The sequence below is a fragment of the Temnothorax curvispinosus genome, unplaced genomic scaffold (assembly GCF_003070985.1).
Source record: "Temnothorax curvispinosus isolate PA1 unplaced genomic scaffold, ASM307098v1 QBEX01001498.1, whole genome shotgun sequence".
NCBI classification, from domain to species: Eukaryota; Metazoa; Arthropoda; class Insecta; order Hymenoptera; family Formicidae; genus Temnothorax; species Temnothorax curvispinosus.
In genome coordinates, this window is record NW_020211278.1 from 583,498 (window position 1) to 604,957 (window position 21,460).

The 21,460-nt window shown below is 36.1% G+C and overlaps 1 protein-coding gene across 1 annotated transcript in view; it reads left to right on the forward strand.

Annotated features, from left to right (window-relative positions):
* Positions 1–21,460, forward strand: part of LOC112464739 (leishmanolysin-like peptidase) — a 259,428-nt gene that overhangs the window by 202,015 nt on the left and 35,953 nt on the right. Inside the window, exon 4 of the mRNA XM_025031897.1 lies at positions 17,180–17,262. Within this exon, the coding sequence (XP_024887665.1) occupies positions 17,180–17,262 (83 nt within the window). The remainder of the gene's footprint in view (positions 1–17,179; positions 17,263–21,460) is intronic.

The following is a 21,460-nucleotide window of genomic DNA, read 5'->3' on the forward strand; positions in this document are numbered from 1 at the left end:
ATACACATATGTTATAGCTGGTTGTAAGAGGATCAATTGAAAGGATACATATTTTGCAATCTTCTTGGATACAAAGATACCGAGAATCTTTATTCTTCTCTCTTTCTCTGTGATGTCAGTATCGAACATGGAGTACCAGCAATCTCAAGAGAGTGCCTTTTACTCCACAATCTTCCGCTTGCGTTTTATTGCCGGGCTACTCTCCTCTCGCTTGTCGAACTGCTCTCTTGATTTTTCTCAGCTACTTGTTTTCATCGCTCTCTTTTCTCGGACACTCCCAAGGGTGCTTCTTGTCCCGTAGAAATCTTGCTTGATATGTGTGTGTACACGTGTATGTGCAATTATAGACATAAGTTCCCTAATATATCACGTTAATCGAGGTAAATTCTCGAACAATTCAATGACTCGTAAATTAAAATTATTAATATTCTTAGTAGATTAATAGTAGTTAACTTAATTTTGAAGCGTTGTAATCATCGTGTAATTTATTTTTTTCGTAGAAATATTTAAAAATTTTAAAATTATAATAAATAAAAATGTATAACAATAAAAAATTTATAATTACAAATTTACCGAAATTTTATTTAAATAACTAATATCCTCCATATTTTTATTATTAAAAATGCATGAAATGCATTTTTCCGTTGGGATGTCATGTAGCGCAAGTCCTTCCATTTGCATATCATTTTACAGTATATGCGATGGTAATCTCAGGGGAGTGTCCACTCTACAATCTTCCGCATATGTCATATTGCCGCTGAACGACAATCCTGTGATTGTTCCCGTGGAAAAAAGAATCGTTCTTTTTCCTCTTGCTTTTTCTCGAATGATCTCCCTTACGAACGATTTTATGTAATTCTCATCGTTATTCGTAATGCATACGACAGGATAAACAGACATTGATGATCAAATTTTATTCTGTTAAACTTTTGGTCACACTTTATAAGTTATTATGTGGTTTCAAGATAACCGATCATGCGATCATACGACCATAACTTTCTAATTAATTTTTTCGATGTTACCCAATCTCGCAGCATTCTCGCGTTGCTATTATTGCCGGTGACAATTTTGCGAAGTACCCTCCATGAATGGAAACTTGTTAATGAGTTTACTCCTCGTAGATGCGATTCTCCCGAGGTGATTTAAATTAAAGCGTTATTGTGTTTCGTTATTTATTCGGAAATGAAAGGAGAGACGACCCATTTATAACTATTATCTTATATCAGAGAAGCATACACTGATAGAAGGAGCTCGGCGAGAGAGCACTCAATGACGGATTTTACAATGATAAGATCCAGTATAACGATCGTCTTTCGTGCAAAGAGTTCAATCATGGAAACTTTTGCAGAAGCGTGCGCACAAAGAAGGCATGCCTTTCTCGTGGCGTGGTTTTTTTTTCTTGAAAAGTACAAAAAAAGAAAGTTCTGCTGGGGCGAAAATCTTTACCGACTCGTGAGACAATGGCAATGGTTTTTCCTTTCGCGTTGAGATCGATGAACATTACGGAGAAAGATGGTGCGATCATCCTGTTGCCCCGTTCTATTATATATGTTTTGTCACGATAAGTTTTTGCGAAGAACTATTATATATTGTACTGTGACACATTTATCTCGAGACTCTTGCAACTAAACGCAATAAATAAGCTCAGCTTATTTCGTACAGCTTCTGTTTTGTTACGCACGTGTGAGTGTATTGTCGCCCAATAAAATTTACACATAATTATTGCGCATATGTGAGAAATAACAAAAGTCTTGAATTTAACATATATATATATATATATATATATATATATATATATACATACATATATATATATTTATAGGCATAATCTGTCCACACATATCTATACATCTAAGCTGGGCAAAAGACTGGCTTCAACTCGATTTAGAATGGATCAGGGAACAAGTTTCTCTCGCGACCGAATTTTAAGGTTTAAAATGAAAAAGGGACGTTTAGCGTGGTAACTCTACGAGCCAACTACGCCGTTTAAATTAATTTCTCCACCGCGTTAAACGCTTGCCTACTTCTGGCTGCTGCATTTCCGCGCCTATTGCCTCGCGATCGTTGTCGGACGAGTCATGCACACACCAAAGCAGCAAAACAGGGTGTCGGGAACAGTTGTCGCGACAGATACCCACCACTTTGTACTCTCTCACGTTTGGCTCTGACATTAATACGGCGAATTATATTGCGAATGAGTTTCGCGAGTGTGAGTGCGGAAACGGATTTAAACGATCCGTATTAGCGCAACAGTTATATTTCATCAGCGAATGAATATTCATAATCCCCGTATCTCACGTTTAGCATTATTGTTACACCTCTGCAATACGTTATCTTGATATTAATGATTAATTATCGGTATTATGTAGATACGTTACATCATAACATAGCTTTGAACGGGAGCAAACTATATTTCCATATTGAACATGTTCCGCCGTTTCTCTAAACGATTTATTATACTTTCTATTTATATTTCAGAGAAATACGATTGGCAATATTACTATTATATTTAACAAGATAATAATTTAATTATCCAACTTGTACAAAGTAAATGAACATGTAATTAATATTAATATTTGCGCGAAAGTTCTCGCAAACAATTTGACAGTAAACGCGTACTCATAAATGAATATACAGGATATGTACAAGATGTTCCATACATCTTTGAAACAGATTAAAGATATAAAGAAAAATTGTAAAATAAAATTGAATGATAGTGATTTTGCTTTTACATACCTGTAAATGATAAATGCAATGTATCAATTTGTAGAAATAATACCGGGTTCGCGTCAATAAACGAAATGATTCGTACTTGAACGATGTGTTGCAGCTATATATACTTATTATAGTTTCTTCCACTATTGACGATCAAGTACGAAATCGACAAATGCATGGTAAAGTGTATTTTTATATATTGCCACATGTACACCTTTTACCTTTTAACGCGTGGGCGTCCCTCAATTCGAGCCTAAAATGGATTTACGGAGTTAAAGCACACGTACACGTACACGAGTTTGCCTTTAAATTCGTCATCGAGGGTTGCTGCATGTCTGCCGTCCGTGCTCGCTTCTAAAGGAATTGCGTTTTTCGCAGACCGTGTTTTCATCTGTTTCTCCGTTTATTGTATTACCCATATGCCTTTAGTGATAAAAGCGCAATTTTAAATTAATTTATTGCCGTTGTTACGTACAATAAGATTAAAAAAGGAACGACATATATATACTGTAGTACTTATTAGGAATTTAATATTAGAAATTTAATATATTGAAATCTATATGTAAACGAGAGTCTTCTTAATTTAATTTTCACTCGAAAGAACACACTTGATCTTAAGTATCCTATTATACATAAAATCAACGGTTCATGAGACATTTTCACATTTTAAAAGTAGCGATTTTTCACGAAACGCCGTGAATGATATATTTCCACAGGGTTAGGATTTATAGCTGACAATTGTGATGAATTTTGGATTTTGGCCAACGGAAACGGAAACGCGTAAACAAGTTGAAGCATTTGCAAGCAGGTGTATCGATTCGTCACACACTATCGAGACATATGTCATACAATATTCTCTTTCGCGCCTATGCATCTCGAATGCATATATAATTCAGTCAATATTTTAACAAATTAATTCGTGCATAAATAAGTTTTTTCCCGGTATTTATCATTATTGCATTGCGAGGGTTGGCTGCAAAATTAATTAAAATTTTTTGCGATCTGCCGTAAATATAGCATGCGATTCGTGACATTTAATGAACACCAGGTGCAGTGAAAAATGCGAGTTAATTATATTGATGTAAAAAATTGAATTTTCATCCAAGTTACAAGCGCCAGCGATAATTGAATTCAAACTGCGAGTTTTGACGATGAGTTCGCGACTTTTTGCCATATAATAACAACAGCGGTATCTCGGTGACGGTAGATAGATTAAGCCGCAACAAGGTAAAATCAAATAATAATTTGCAACCAGGCGAACCCGTGAATATGTTACGCACGTGCTTGGCGTACAGGCGCGTCGCGTACCTATAATATACTCGCGACCACACATCCCCGATAGCTGTATCCCTAAAGTACACCCCCCCTTTTTACCTTTATTTCTGTTCTGTTAATTTTATTTGCGAATACGCGTTGCGAATAAAACAACACGAACAGAGAGTGCGCGTTCCTGCTCATACACTAGGAGCGGCGGTCGGGTCAATGGAAATAATTAGTCGGATAAAAACGGCAACTTGACGGTCCAGTCCGTTGTGTAAACTGCCCGGGTTTACGAAAACTCGACAACAAATATGTTCCGAAATAAATTTTGTAAATTGCACGACGCGTTAACGCGATAGCAACTGTGTATTTGCAATTTGCTAACGGCGCGAGCGTATATATATATATAAAATAGATAATGACCTCGGATAAATAGATAGGAATGAAAATCAGGATTATCGTGTATGTTCCTTCATTTTATGTATCCACTTATCTTGTGATAAGTGTTGTATTTTTTTTTATTTAATTGTTTTCATTTATAAAATAATTGTAAGGAATTTTTTGTTACATATTACGTTAAATTTTTGGATATACTTGTTATCGCTGAGTGGTTATATCGTCATTATAATTCGCGTATGCGTGCAATGATCTTACTAATATATTTATTAAACCTGTAATTTAATATTTATCAATATTCTCTTTGTATATATAGAGGCTATCAGTCTCGTTTACCTCTTTACCCTTGCGCCGCAAAGCAGGCTCTTCTCGTAAAATACAATTTCCGATATCATGGGAGGAAAACCGTTTTCGCAAAGGCAAGCAAAGTCGTGTTCCTCTCGAAAGCTCTTTACCGTCTTGATAGCTGATACTATTAAGAGGATCATACGCGCACACGTACACGTATATATACGAGATATCGGGTAACTCGTTGTAGAATGCTATTTTCAATTGTCCAAAATATTATTTTGTAATTTTGTAATAATAATAAATATTATACAATGGAGTGTTGTAAGAAATATTTATTATTGAAAAAGATACTTATTTATTATCGTACAGTGATTTTAATTTGAAGCTTATTACGACGGAATAATACGTGGTTCAAAGTCCACGTATACGAGGTTTATTAATCCATGTACGTGGGAGAACTTGGATAGACAAATGATGCTGTTAAAACTTAGGACAGCTATCGGTGGTTGAGGGAAACCAGATCTTAATACCTCGCATGTATTTAATGATGTGCGGTTGCAGACTGTCACGATGTGACGTCCGGAACTCCAGCGAGGGAGAGTTGTAATAATATACCGACTCTCACCCTGCAATATCTCCACCAAATTCAACTTCGTGTCATATATGTATATGAATATTATCTCCAGACTATCCAGACTAAATATCCAGACTAAATACCCCACGATAATATATTTATATTATTGTGAAGGAGCTTCGTGTTATATATGTATAAGAGCAAATATTATTAACAAATATATGGAGGGGTAAAAGCCATAGTGGTGTAAGTCAATATTTTAAAAAATTTGACACACCTCTATGGCTTTTATCCCTCCGTATAATAAGCAGTTTTATGCAACGTTCAAAATCTTCTGTTTAATTAATATCTTCCTTTTCACGTTACATTCTTCGGTTGAATCCGCACTCACACCAATTGCCGGTGACAACGGGTCGGAGCAATTCGTCTTCCGACATACGTTATTTTCTTTCGCACCGGCCGCTACTTAGTCACCAGAAAGGCAACGAACGTTCGCTCCATGAATAAAACGCTAGTTATCGAGATCGTAAATCGCGAGGAGCATGCCGCGGCCGTTTGCAGTGTTTGCACCCGTATAGCATCAAGTGAAAACAGCGTACGCGAACGCGCGCGCGCGAGGTCAGCTGTGGGATCGCCCGGCGCTTGATTTATTCAGAAAATTTTCACCGCGATACGATTCCCTCCTCTCCGCTGCCAACTTTGCGCGGTAAGTCGAATAATTGCCACCCCCGGGAGAGTAAATGAATCTAATTGCATCTAAAATTTAAATGGGCGTTTGGCATTTGCATTTAATACCGACGTCTAACTAGCTGTACGAAGCTCGATAAAGCAAGACCAACCGCCCATCCTCAACGTGGCCACAAGATTCGACGTCCTAAACAGGTCCCCTTGTAAAGGTCCACGATCATTAAGTTGCGCGGTTATGCCGCTAACGTGTCACCTGATCGCACGACATGCGGATACATGTTGTAAAGCTAATCGTTCCATTAACGTCTTTATCATCTTTTCGCGGAGAATTAAATTTATATATTTTTGATAGTTTTTTTAATACTTTATTTTTAAGGGAAGATATCAATTTATTTAAATTAGAATTGAAACATGCCTAACTTTTGAATAGAATAATTTTTTCCATGTATCTGCATGGTGTCAAAATGCGCGATATTAATCTGGAACTTGAGAATTCTCGTAGACTTTTAAAAAACATTTATCGCAGTGAGAAATCTTGCCCGAGTACAAAAGTTTAATGTGGTCAACTTCGAGCTCTCGCACAGTTCTAAACAATGTTCCGACGTAGGTCGATGTTTAGCAAGCGGCAGCGCCGTTATACTGGAAACTTGCCGCTTGATTGCTCGTACGCAGATACGCTTTCGAACATGACGCGAAAGGAATTACTTCATCAACGACGTAACATCAAACTTTAGCCTGAAAGCTGTCACTAGGTGTCCCAGTATTACGAACGACTACTTCGATTGCTTCGACGACGGTATGTCAAAGCGCTGAAACAGAGTTGCTGTAACTTACGTGATGAAAAGAGGCGAAGGTAGTAACAGCAAGGTAGCAACAGTGTTAATTTATTCTACTATATATATAGTTAACGCTAGGAATATTTAAAGTAATATATATTATTTTATTACGATATAAATACTTATTTTTGTTCTAAGGAAATTGCATTATTATATTTTCTAACACTGTTGCTAAAAACTTTGAAAAAAATTAAAAATTAAATTGTTAAAATTAAGTAAATCACTAAATGATTTATTTAATCACTAAATGAAAATATTTCAGTCTCAACCAAATTTGTAGGACATATTATCGATTTTTCGTATTTATATCTCGATATTTCTCTTGTGGCATTATAATGCTGTCAGCTAGCTCAATGAATAATGTAACATGGTTTGAATTTAATGTGCTTATATGCATATATTTTTACATCGATCGAAATTTAATCGGTATATTGTAATTAATATATAAGAAATCTCGGAGAAAATAGTAGGTAACATTTAGGTATTTATTATTTTGTTCCACTCAATTACCTCAATTAATGTTATATCTATATCAATAAATAGGATTAAAACTTGTGAAGTCTAATTTTGTTTTCGAACTTTTATACTACTCGCTCAAAGGTATACTTTCTTCGAGCGTCACTGCTCGTCATAGCTCGAGTTGTGACTTTACGCGTGCAGATAGTACCCCTTGCGGGAAGCTACTCATCCTTGCCTTGACGACGGAAAACGCTGGCAACTGATAAGACGGCGGGAGTTACGCAATATTGTGATAAAGGCGAACGTCGTCCCTCCTGTGTGGGGTGATAAACGCGACGCGGAGACTCGTAGACGCGTGCGGCAGACGCGGAGAGAAGGACGCTCGGCATCCCGTCGCGCGATGCGAGGAACGCTCGACGGGACATGGCGAGGCACCGGGAGAGAGGAATGCCGGTTAACGAGGATAAAGGGCATGGCGTAATGGACAGTGTGCGCTGAAATTCATGCCCGGCCATAAGAAAAATTGGACCCGCCGACGCCGCCACCGCCGCGCTTTTCCCACCGGAGAATTAATTCGTTGGAACTTATAACACGGTTTCTCTCGCGGCGTGTGCTATACACGGTGACCGATAAAGCGCGGACGTCGTTAGCAGGAAGAAAGAAATTCCAAGTCGGAGGGTGTCGACTTTCATTAATGAAGTTTCAAGATAAAGAACGTCATTGATCGCAACTTTGAAATTTTAAACGTAAAATTATCAAAGCTTTTTTCTGCCAGATTTCTGTTGAAGTTGAAACTGCTGAGAATTAGACTTCATAAACGTTTAAATAGTTGCAAATTAAATTACGAGATATGTTTATTAAGAAAAACACACATATATGTCTGATATACTAATTCATCTTTTCAGAGTTCATGCTATATGTCCAATGGAATATTGTAGAATTTTTAGGCGTAAAATATTTCGCGGATTGGCGTCGAATGACGATAGAATTTTGTCCCTTTTTTTGGTGAAGAGAGAAGATCCCTGTGTATATATCGAGAGATAAAATAATATTTTGTTTTGTGTGTTACTATCTACAGAGCGATAGTGCGAGAGTTTTGACAGGTGTATCTTGCCGTGTTTATCCACGTTACAGCAGAATCCCATCGTAACGGATAAAAATCGCGCAAGCGATTTTGGAGAAGATGCGATCTCAGCACGGATTATTTTCCTTTCCGCTTCAATCCGTTGATGTACTCGGCTAAGATCGCCTTTTCTCTCTTTTCCGTTACTGTGAAAAATCCTACATGTGAAACTTTTCAGATGTACAACATCGCAACATCGAATTGTACACGTATAAAATTTTCTAGAATGTCCATCATTTTTCCCGCTGTCAGAATGAGACAGGTCGAGAACTGACGTCGCGAGCTAGCTAATAATTATCACGGTCGTTGGCTGAGCTCTCATTTTTAGAATCGTATTTTTCCGAAACGGTCGGGACATATTACGCAGGATTCGTGAAATAAAATTCAGCAGGCCGAATTAATCGCCCGCGATTCTACGATGGAACCAGCTGGCATTCGCGTACGTTAAATAGGTCGTTTCCAGGGACCTGCGAGCGCGCTACCATCCACCAGCAGCACGGCGGCAGGACCCGGATCTGCGAATCCGAAAAACCAAGAGAGAGACCGGGCCTCTGTTGGATCTCTCCACCGCCCTTTTAGCATCCGTCCTTCTTGCTGTTCTCGTTTTATCTCTTCTTTTTTTCTAGTGAGCGTTGACGCAACGCCAAATTGAATTCGGCCTCGCGCGACGGTTCGTGAATAATTCTGCGAGAGCACCCGTGTGTCGTCTCTGTCAACAATAATCGGCCGGTTGTCGCGCATCCCTCTTCCCATCTTGCAAGCTGCCTCTTTTCGCTGTGCGCTGCAGCCGCAACTGCAACCGCGCGATGAGGACGCGATGAAAAAAAAATATATAGACAAAAAGAGAGCAATGCCGCCAGTCGTGGAGTCGGGGGTTTTTCTCTCTTATATTTTATTCGGGCGCGCGCGTATCGATTTATTCATCGCGGAAATCGAGCGTAACGAGGCGCAAAATGCCTCCAAACATCGGACCCTGTATCTGTCCGCGTCCAATTTTGTATTCCACCCTTTCCGCGTTCTTGCGGTCACTTCTCTTCGCCGGCTTTTTCCTTAAATAAGTTACCATCATGAACAGTTTCATCGCTCAGTACAATTTCACTCCTCCGCAAATTCGCTACTTGTCGCTGTTTAAATACACCAGCCAATTTCCCCAACACGCCATCGTTATTATTATAGCAGCCAATTAAACGTGACGAAAATGAATTTATCATAAAATTACATTTAACCGTTCCGCTTTGCAAAGAGAATTAATTTATCAAAAAGTTTGAAGTTTTAATTTTCGAAAAAATTAATTGCTTCCTCATAGAGGAAGCTTTGTTTTCATAAACTTCGTATATGGACCTTTGATCGCATATAAAACTAGATCTAATCAAATGTTAATGAATTATATATGAAATAGGGGTAGAAAAAAACCGAGAGAGAAGAAAAAATTGTTTTTTTAGTTTTTGATGTCAATGTGTTCCTTATGTCCTAAAACGTCGAAAAATCGCTATTTTAAAAAATGTCGGTATGTGCGTATGTGTGTATGTATGTATGTATGTGCCAAATTTATCGAAATTTCTATAATTTCTATAATTATAAAACGTGGTAGTCATCATTGACTCATTGCCAAAACTACTGCTTTCGGAAACAATCAGGAAAATGCGGGATTAATTTCACTTCTACAACGGGAGCCCCCAATTTTCAACAGAGCACCTAACTAAACGTCACGGATAGATTCCACGAAAACTGACGAGAAATAACTCTTCACAATAAAAATTATTTTGACTCTACGCTGATACGAACCACGCATTTGCTGGCATTCACCTGTGACGCGAGAGACAGTGATAAAGCCCCATCACAAAGGCAGCGATCGCGACTATATATAAGAAACGCGGTAAGAACGATAATCGCAATAGTAAATTTGACAAATATATACCGAAAGAAATTTAAAAAACTAATTTAGAACTAAATTAGTGTCCTAAATTTATTTCGCAACTTTTAACTTGTAACTGACAATAAAATGCCAACTGCCGACTCTCGTAACTATTTTCTCAAACTATAATACATTCGCGATTCTGTAAAACAGAAGTCAAATCTCATAGTGAGAAGTTAATATATTCGATCACGAGCTTAGCATGAAGTCTTTGTATTCTTATTTAAAAAATTCTTATTATTATACGTTATAAAAATTGGTGACAATGTCAAACGCAAATTTTTAAAAAATTTCTTGAATTTATTTATGAAGAGATTTTTTGATATATTTAAAAGTTAAAATCTGAATAAAAGGATATAAAAAGGAAAGAAAAGAAAATATTTAATGGCGTTTTAATTTAAGAAATTTTGTGTTATACGCATTTCGATTTCGTGTAATCCAGTTTGCACAAATTAGATATGTATAACAATTTAATTATATTACACATATACAATTTTGTACAATTGACAATTTTCGCGACATAATCGTTTTATACATAATTCTGAACGTTATGTTATTACAGTTATACACAAATGAATTTGAATTACTTAAAATTAGAAAAAAATTAATTTTTGTTCATTATTGAATCATACCCTCCCGCTTTACTCCTACCTATTCGTATGCTTACTTATTACTTAAGTTTCTTACAATTATAATATTAATGAAGTTTCTTTTTATTGTCGAAAATTACACCCCCATATCCCTACCTACCCGTACCCTTATACTTATTCGTTTTTCTTATACCTACCCGATTTTTATCCTAATTTTTAACCGTATTCCTACCTACCCGTATCTCTATCTAGTATACCTAAAGTCATGACCGCGATTACCCAAAATTAGACAAGCGTGCGTAAATTTTAAATCGGGATTTAAATGGGTTTTAAATCGGGACCATTTAAAAGTTTTATTAGGAGTTTTATTTACGCGAAATATAAAAATACGAGACGACTTTCCGTCTCGAGATTACGTATCGCACGTATACAGATAACCTTATACAGGCTTATACCTTTACCTGTATTTTTTATTACTTTGATTGGTGTGGTACACCAACCTACCTTGATCCTCTTCGTCTTCATTCTTCTGGCCAGAGTACACTTACCTTTTGTAACACCTGGCCGTATTCTGGCTTCATGTAGCCAGAGATCGGCAGCAAGGATACTCCTGCTGCTGCCGGCAATAAGCGTAAGATTTTACGCTTTTTTATGATGCGCGAGACACGAACGCGTCGCGAAGAGGCCATCACATTAACTAAATCTAAGTACGAAGTTAACAATTAATAATAACAATAACAATTTTGTTATTAATTTCGCATTTATTTTTTATAATACACGCGTTTATTTGTAGTAATTAAAATATCCAAGAATTAAAATACATAATGGAATAGAAAACAAATCTGAATTTGCAAAAGATCTCTATGTCGACAGCGTTTTGATTCGGAGAAATTTGATCACGATTATGAAATTTATATTAAATAAACTTTCAAATATACATAAACTTTATAAAATAAAATTTTACAAAATAATCCTTTTCTAAAAAGGAGATGTGAAGTTTATTGTTGCCGCTTTTCCGCGATGCCGATTGGTTTTCTTGCTGCGCTTACTTCATTTGCAGCTGTCATTATATATTTTGACAGTTGTGTATAATAGGGTTAATAGTGAAATGTTAAAGATAAATAGCGCGCGCGTAGCGCGCGTCTGTAGTGTCTAGTACAATAAAATTTTACCTTGAAAATAAATGAATGAAAATTGCTAGACACGCTATTCGATAGAATTTAAGGCCCATATGCGTATTTTCAACGATTCGAACGGTTCGTTGCCGAATCTCATCTCAAAAGCATGCAGAGATTCTCATTCAGATGAATGACGTAAGATCCGAAAGGGATAATCCCACACAATTAGAATTGATATCATCTTTTTATATTTTGCAAATTATTAAAACTATTTTTAACATAATATATTAATTCAAAACTATTTTTAAGTGATATAAAACTAATTGGATGTAAAATAATTATCTAGATTACTAACTAAGAAAAAATCTTCTATTTCATAACAATAAATATATGGATGTATTAGATCTTACGTCATATTACTACTTTAACTGGATAAAATCCAGTTATCAGTTATCTCAATTGATATGTTAATTAATCACTCACCAATCCCAATGCGCAACAGCGGAATTATATCTGCCACGTAGCTACGTTGATTCTGTAACAAACAAATATAGAATTCATATTAGAACAGTGTTAAAAAAACTCAATGTTTTAAAACATAGATAATTCATATAGCATCAAACGTTTTATTATTAGGATAAACTCGGGTAAGATGGCCATAGAGGAAAGATGGCCAACTTATGTTCTTTCAATCTAGCTCGTCATGAAATATCAAATGAACATGTGTTGGCCATCTTTCTTCTATGGCTATCTTACCCAAGTTTACCCTATTTAATTGGATATTTATTTGAATAATTACACATTTTCCGAAAATAATATTTACAAGAATCAATTTTTATAAAATACTAAATTACTCCTTTTCTTCCAACTATTATTTCTAAATCATGATAAAATAAAAAGGCTCAAGAATAAACAAAAAAAATTACTCTTGCACAAAATAAAAATTAATATTTACCGCAAAGTTGTTCCGCTGGCGCCTGATGCCTCTCCCAGGCCTCCTCCTCCTCTCAAGCTGTCCTCTCGGATTGTTAGTTCCCTCGATGCTCGACACAACTCCACCGGCACACGTATTCGCGGATAACTATAATCGCGCGATATTTAATACGTCTGCACTCCCGAAAACGTTACGTAACGACCGAGTTTGTTTATGGAAAAATCGCCCGCGATAACCGCGTTATCTCGACACGTTCAGAGCCGGACAACTAACTCGATTTGCCCGATTAAGGACTTAGCCCCGCGTGGCCAGTTGAATAGTGTTCGACAGAGAGAAGAGAGATCCTCGAAAAGTAGAAAGCGAGCTCTCTACAATGAGGATCATCTCCCCTCGCCACCGACACGTCATGGTAGCACCCTTCCACGCGCAGTGAAGTCAAATGATCTGGGCAGTTCTTGTTATGCGATCCTGGCACCTTTCCGCACAGGACCACGCACGAGACAGCCGTCACGTCTGAGAACGTGGAAATTGACGCAGTTATATACTAATTATTAAAAAAAGAACTTTATTTTACGCGACGATCCCGAAACGCGAATTAACGTTCGATTATTTCCGGTGGACTCGGACGGCAGAGAAACGACGGAATTCCGAATAATCCGACGACTTCGAACGACACTCGCGAAAATGAAACGCAACGAACCGTTTATACAATCGGCGACGATAGTTTCCCCGTTGTTCGGTAAAAGCCTGTAAAAGATAAGATTACGCGTACGTTTAGGTCGGTATACTTGGTTGAGATATATAGGAATACAAGTACGCGAGAATAGAAATATACGAGAATAATATATATATAATCAAAAGGAATGTATATAGAAATATATATATATATGGGAATAATTTTCTTTAGTGTGTGTGCTGTAAAATTATTTTTAAAAAACAAATTGAAAAAACAAATCAGAGTAGAATATCTATATGTATATAAAATAGAAGTATTATAATACTTCTATTTTATATACACATATTTCAAAATATATTTATATATATATATATACGTGTAGCTTGATTGAACTAATTTACAAAATATTTAATCTCGGACAAATATATTTGGGGAAGGGATTAAAGGAAACACATGCCGAACTCATTTAATAACTTATTCCCTATCTAAAGACGATTCTTTATTTCTATTTTGCATGTATAAATATCCTGTATTAGTTTTTTTTGTGAAAAAGAAATCTGTAGAAAAGCTTTATATTTTTAAAATGCCATTATTTTGTTCTCAATACGATTTTAATTTTTCTTATACCTTCTTTACCATTTCAGCAATGTAACCAAGAATCTGTTTCTATAATTTTTTCTGATGTCTATATGGAACTATTTATCTTTATTAAGATACAACTCCACATATAGATATAAGTATTTCATTTTTGTTGTCTGAATTCTATTGTCCAGGAAAAAAACTTTACATTTTTTTTTCCTGAGTAGTTTATATAAATACAAAAAGTTGCAATACAATTTCATCAGCAATCGATGTATAAAGTATAAAGATGAATAAATAAGTTGTAAATTAATCGCTACCAATTAATGAAACTCTTCTTTATACGTTTTAACATATTAATTATAATTGTAAAAATTACTAAAAAGATATCGGTATAATTAGTTTATATTTAGAAGTAATTTAGGAATGATGAATTTTGGCAGGTATTAATTATATCTTAGAATATAATTTAATATTTGTGATAAATAAAGCCAAAAAATACATTTCAATATTTTACGTAATAAAATTTATCATGATTGGTGATGATTTAAAACAGGCATATTGCATATGACGTGTGCTAACAGAAATCTTTTTTGCGTATTTTAGTTTTTGTTTATTTCCATGGATATTGGAATGTATATGTCTGTCGACTCTGTCTCCGTGAATTTTATTTTACGTTTTTTCTGACAAGGTTTATACCCTGACCATCATACTGCTGTTTAAACATTATTCACATTAAAATATTGCATTTTGCCGCGATAAAATCTCTCTGTTATTTTCTGAAACGGCTTTATGTTATTATCACAAATGGAATATCGGTTTCGAATCATAATTTCCTGGCAATGCGACAGTTTATTTTCCCTCCCAATGCCTGTAGATAGGAAGAAAATGTAATGGAAGGACACGAGACTGTTAACGGCTCGTCTCCTTCCACGATGCAATCAGTGAAAAATAATTGCAGACAAAATTAACCGCTTACGCATTCGAGTCTGTTTTAATTATCAAGCGCTCGCCACTACGCCGATATTAATGGTGTGCATCTGTTCGAACGTAAAGGCCGGTTTTCACACGCAATGATTGGTGGCGCCAGGCCGCGCCAGTCGACTAATGCCAGTAAAAATGCAAGTGTAAACACTTGATGCAAACTGGCGCTAGTAATGTGGCGTTTACTGGCGGTTATTGGCCAAAGCATATAACCTCAAAATTTGAGGTTATATGGTTGTTGTCATTTACTGTGTGTTTAATAAATGTTAAATATTTTCCATAGTATACGCCAATCACTGTGTAAATACTTGTAAGTTTGCTAGTCGGTTCTGGCGCCAATGAATGCCAGTCAGTTGGCGCCACTAATCATTGCGTGTGAAAACCGGCCTTAAAGTTTTCTCTCTGCGCGTGCCATTGGTTTAATCGCACGTTCTCAGGCGGTAACGATCATTTGTTTAAGATAGTCGAAAATAATGCGCCCCGGCCATTTCTTCCTTTCTTCTTCTTTTTCGACATATTTTAACGAAATAAGGAAACGGCGCTGGAAAGAAAAGAAGCACTGCGTTCATTGTATTGATTTTTCTAATGATATGAAAAATACATCTTTTTTATGTTTATTATTCGCTTATCTTTATATGAAAGTTGAGTTCTGTGTTTCATGGCAAGATAATAAGGCCCCTGGCCACTTTGTATCGAAATTACGTATAAAATATCTTAAATAGAGAGACTATAAGAGGATCAGAAATTTACAAAGCTTGTGAATTTTCATGGTCTTCGAATATCTTAATGAAACTGTAATATTTATAACATGTGTCTAGACATTTCTATTTCTTACAGACAATTATCACTGTTTTCACTAAGAGGTATAAAATGATGTAATGTCTTATTTCGAGGGAAAAAAACGTAACGAAAAATATCTGATTGTGAGACTTGTCGGTTGTAGACATTTATAATTATTTCGAAGTACGTTATGCAAGATGAGTTTTCTCTCCTTCTCCTTAGTCTCGTATCCTCGGAGAATTTTCTCACCTTTATACTTCTTTCTGTTACTTTGAATATTACATTTGAGCAAATTTTATAATAAAAACAAACTCCGATATATTCGCATATCGAACTCCACTTTGTTTATATAAAATCACACACAAATTGTTAATTCTATATTAGAATTACTTTATTCTTGGGATACCTTTTATTAACACTTTATTAGTCTTTTATATATGGTGCAAAAAAATATCTTTTCTGTGAAAAACGTTACAGTAATTATAATAATTATAATAATTTCGTCGGATATTTTATTCAACATAGAGGACTGTGATTACGCATTGTGTATAATCATGATAAATGTGTAGAACAAAGGGACGTGTTGCTCTGGAATCGACGTTAGACTTTTTACGTCCGACATGAATTGTAGTGGCGAATGTCGGAATTAAAAATCGCGCACAATCCGACACCCTTGGCCAGGATTAACTCTGAAAAGCATTGCGTTCTCACAAGACCGTGATTGCGCGTACATTATAGAAGGGCGCATTATAGAAAGTAATTTTGTTGTTACATGCCCGCGAAACTTCATAAAATCAGACCGGGCGCTTTTTCCATCTGCGAGCTTGGATTATTTCATTCTTTGGGTGTTTTTCATCGCGTCCATTCCGCTCGTTCGCTGTACGCGATTTCGTCCGCGTTATGTTTTCGCGGTCTTGCTTGGCCACAGCCGTTTCGCAGACAGAGAGCAGAATATATGTTAAATACAGAACGTTGCGTAATGGTTCTGTTATCCTCATTTTCTATGCAGTGATAACGCAATCAGCGATGATATTTTTTGCAAGAGATTTAGATTTTTTTCTTGCTGGCACACATTTCTCGAGCGAAGATGTTTTAAGTTAAAATTAGTTGTGTACATGTAACGCGCTTATGTACATTTTTGTTTGATTTGTTCGATTGTTCGATGTATCGCGTATTTTTCTGTTTATTGGATGTTCGACGTGTCGCGTAATATATGCATAAATCCTCGTGTTATTCAAAATTTGTCTGTCGTTTGATTTCAGAATACTATTTTACCCGAGGCTGTGCACTTTTGGGAACGAGCATTGATGGTGCGAGAGACAAAGAGCACCATTAGATTGAACAGGTAAGGATATTACTTAATTATATATCCTATTTCTTTTTACAGCCGATCGCGATTTTAATTAGACAATGTTTCACTTTTCCTGCTTATACTGAGTGATAGTTTTTCAACTTGAATACTTATCATAATGCTTTAGAAGAGGACATTAAATCATTATATCATTAATAAATGGTTACCATATTAATTATTTACATTTATAGCTCATATTTTTCGTTCTTTGGAAACATTTATTTAGGCTGCGTTCCACAACTACGCTCTTAACGCTCAAGCATCGTTCTATCTTTGTTACTTACAGAAAATTGAACAAGAACAGAGCACGCTTATAGCGCTAAGAGCGTGGTTCTGGAGCCTGGAGTTCTGGGTAGCCTTAGTAGGCAAAAAAAAAATAGAATATTAATATCTTAAATACTTTTTTAAGAAACTTCATAATTTGTAACTATTTTTCATAAGGCTTTGGGCAAGTAGTTTTAGGCAGAAGTTATAAGTGTATTATATTCCATTAGGTATTAGTAACAAAATATTAATTATTGAAAAACAAACTTTTTCAAGACAAAGAAGTAGCGGAAATAAAAGGAAATGAAGGAAGAATATTAATGCTAGATAGTGTAATCCGCACCGAAGACCGTTTGCATTCTTTTATTTTAACATGTTCACGTACATGGCTGCAGTCATAGCGTTTATTTGCATATATACCAAGATGCTAAGCTAAAAGCGTGTGAATATGTATCGCACGTATTTGCGTGTTCGCATAACCGTTCGTCTGATTTACCACTGTAGAAACACGTACTAACGTTATTATGGTCTTGCAGCATTGTGACGTGCATACTTGTCGTGATCCAATATGTTGCTGATGCGATAAAATAACGTTCGTTTCGAAAAGTGATTGTTCGACACAGCGATGAGGAGTAAATTGTTCAACGTTTTATTTTAAATTTTTCTTTGGAGAGACTAAATCGGATTACTTTTTTTATTTTTCTTTATTTATATTTTATTATTATTTATTGTTAAGCAACTTTATGAGATTTTATAGTTCTCTAAAAATGCAAGTGCCACCTAAATTGAATTCGTCATATCCAAAAATGCATGGAAGATATGAAATTTCCCACACATGAATAGTTGATATATTCGAAGTCTTTTTGCAGCAACATGTCGGCATCGGCTGTGTTGCTAGACACATCGGAAAGAGATAAATGTTTGCCGTTCGTTCTCGACCCTTTTCCGGACGCGGTAGCCGGCGTAGTAGTTTGGCCGCAGATACGCTAGCAACCTAAATTAATGCATCCGTGTCCGCCGACCAGATAAATAGAACACATGGAAGTGCATGGACATAAAGTCGCATGCGTGTACACATAACTGCATAGTTATGTGGTTTTCTGCGCTTGTAAACAGGCTCTACATTCCTCCCGTGTTTCTAACGAGGCATGACTTTTCGCCGCGATGTTGGCACGTATTTCCGAAACCACGTGCGAATTGTCTCGCGTGAACAGCCATTCGCGAAGACAGTGTAGCTATGAGTTTTCTGTGATTACCTAGCATGTGGATGACTTAGTGCAAAAGTGTGTAATTCAAGATACTAAGCTTTCTTGCATCGGGGCTATCACTTTGCTCTCGTAAATGGAACGTTCTCATAACAGTAAAGCAACAACTGTGTTGCGGATTGGAAACTTGAGAAAAGAAAGAACTTTATATTTTTGTAACCTTTTTGATGTTTTAAATTTAAGATATTTATCGCCAGAGATATGTTATAAAACAATTTTTATGAAATAATTGTTTTTTTATTGTGTAGAAAATTAACTTTAAAATATCTTTGCAAATTTAGCGATTTAATTAAAAATAATTAAAAGTATAATTTAGTATAGGTAAGATAAATTTATAGTCAAATAAACAATGTGTTCAGGAATTTATCCCGTTTATCTGTTTAAATCTCTCGCGTGTATGATTTCTTGATTTCCATGTCATTCATTATTATTATTTATTATAATATAATATTATTGCGTGCGATCATCTTATTCTGGATGTATTAAATTCATTGAGTATATTGCACTTCCTCGAGTATATTTTTTTATCGAAACAGATCGCGTTCATATATATTTATGCACATTTTTTCTTCTATTTACTACCTCTCGCTCTTATTCCTTTCTCTCATTCAATGTGAAATTATAAAAATTGCTTGTACATTAAATGCATCATTTCAGCCTGAGATCAGCGCCGGTATAGACAATACTCTTGATAATGGAGCGATTATTCCCCCATCTAAGCCTACGGATATCCCGCTCAAAAAAAGCTTTACGCTTCCGGTATTCACTGCTGCCGCAAGCAAAGGGTGTTAAGGGTGAAAATTACGCGAGGGATGGCCACCCTCCGCTTAAGCTGTGGCCAGTGCAAATTCGATCGATTGGAATGGACGTGCGCAGCACGACTTTCTTTAGTTTATTGAGCTCAAGCGTATATTTCGTATCCTTATAGTGTTGACGTTCAGAGAATAAAAGAGAAGGGAGCTTACGAGAGATAGGTCGAGGCGCAAACCGGGTGCCGGATATAATACAGAGAAATGCGTGAACTAAAATAAGACAAGAAGAAACGTGGGGGGTCGATTCTAGGGCACATACATCAATCTCTTGCCAACTTTCGTTTCTATTGCTGCCAATAAAAATCCAGGCGGGAACTCGTGGTAATCTTCGCGTGTCAGCTGCCTCCTCGCGAAAAACTTTGCACGTTTATCGATCTTCTATGTATCATTATATATACTATTTCCCGTCACGGCTGCGGTGCAAACCGGAGATAAGACATTTGCCATTAAAGTACGTTCAATAGAGTTGATCGAGTATCCACGCGAATGGAGATGTCAAATTCCGGAAAACCGAAAGTGCGAATGACGTCGTCCTTTACGCTAGTCGCGTACACTACATTTTTGATGAAGGGAATGTATAAGTACAATAAACCGGGAAAAGATTGCTTTAGCAGGGTTAACTTTGCGCTACAATAAGAAAGGAATATCGAACAGAGTATTATAATTGTACACAATGTGCCAGAAACGGTTTATGTATATTTCTAGTAACAATAGAGCTGTAACGATTTCTGCCGTAACAAAGGAAGGTTGTAGAACCATGGCAAGTACCAGAAAATAATATAAGTATCAATAAGATACAATGTCGTTGACATGGACTTTAAAACGTTTTGTTATTTTCATCGACAATGTTGAAAATCTTTTCTCTCCTTTTATTTTTTTTTTTTTTAACTTTGATATAAGATTAAAGTAGTTGCAACAATTTCTCAAGTTATTCCATCTAAAAGATATAATTTACAATAGAACCACGGAATAAGAAGCAATTTTTCCTGAACATATCTTATCTTTATATAAAAAATTAACAATCTTTTAGATGCAAAAATCTTTTTATTATAAAAATTTTATTTATGAGAAATTTGATAGATACTTTATTATTAAATTTAATTGAAAAACTGCCTCATTGTTAATTATTCCTGAGCCTGAATATAATTTCTGCACGATTTATAATGTAAGTTGCTACAGAATTTTTATAAAATTATCTTCAAATAGAACTTTTTTTTTTATAGAACAAAAATGAATATATTACAAACACGCAATTTTTCATGAGATGTTAAGAAAATTGCATTATTTATTTGCAATTCCCTTCCTTCCAAAGATTAATCGCGTCGAAATATCGTGTACAATGTATCCCGGATTATGGACGGGCAGCACATTAATTCGTGTCGGTCTTCACAAAAGGTAAATGTAATGCCTGTCGCTCAGAATGCAGAGTGAAATCGGATCAAATGAAACCTGTGCACAGGGGCGCCTACGTATACAAGCGCAGGATTGCGTCGGGCACGCGTCAAAGGAGATTCGATTTGAAAGAGAGAGAGAGAGAGAGAGAGAGAGAGAGAGAGAGCTGGTTGCGTTTAAACGGGGCGAGCACGCGTGTAACGTTTATCGGTCGAATGCGCGCTACGATATGGTCGGTAAGGGGCAAGGATTGCGGAGGATGATTCGCGGGTCGTTTACATAACGCGATATTACGGCATAACGACTGTAACGCTTTAATGCACTTCCGGACCGTGCATTGAGTTGCCGATTGAAGATGCTTTGAGAGCCTCTTTAGCCGCGTTTGCATGGAAGCGGTTTAGCTTGCATTCTATCTCTCTCTCTCTCTCTCTCTCTCTCTCTCTCTCTCTCTCTCTCTCT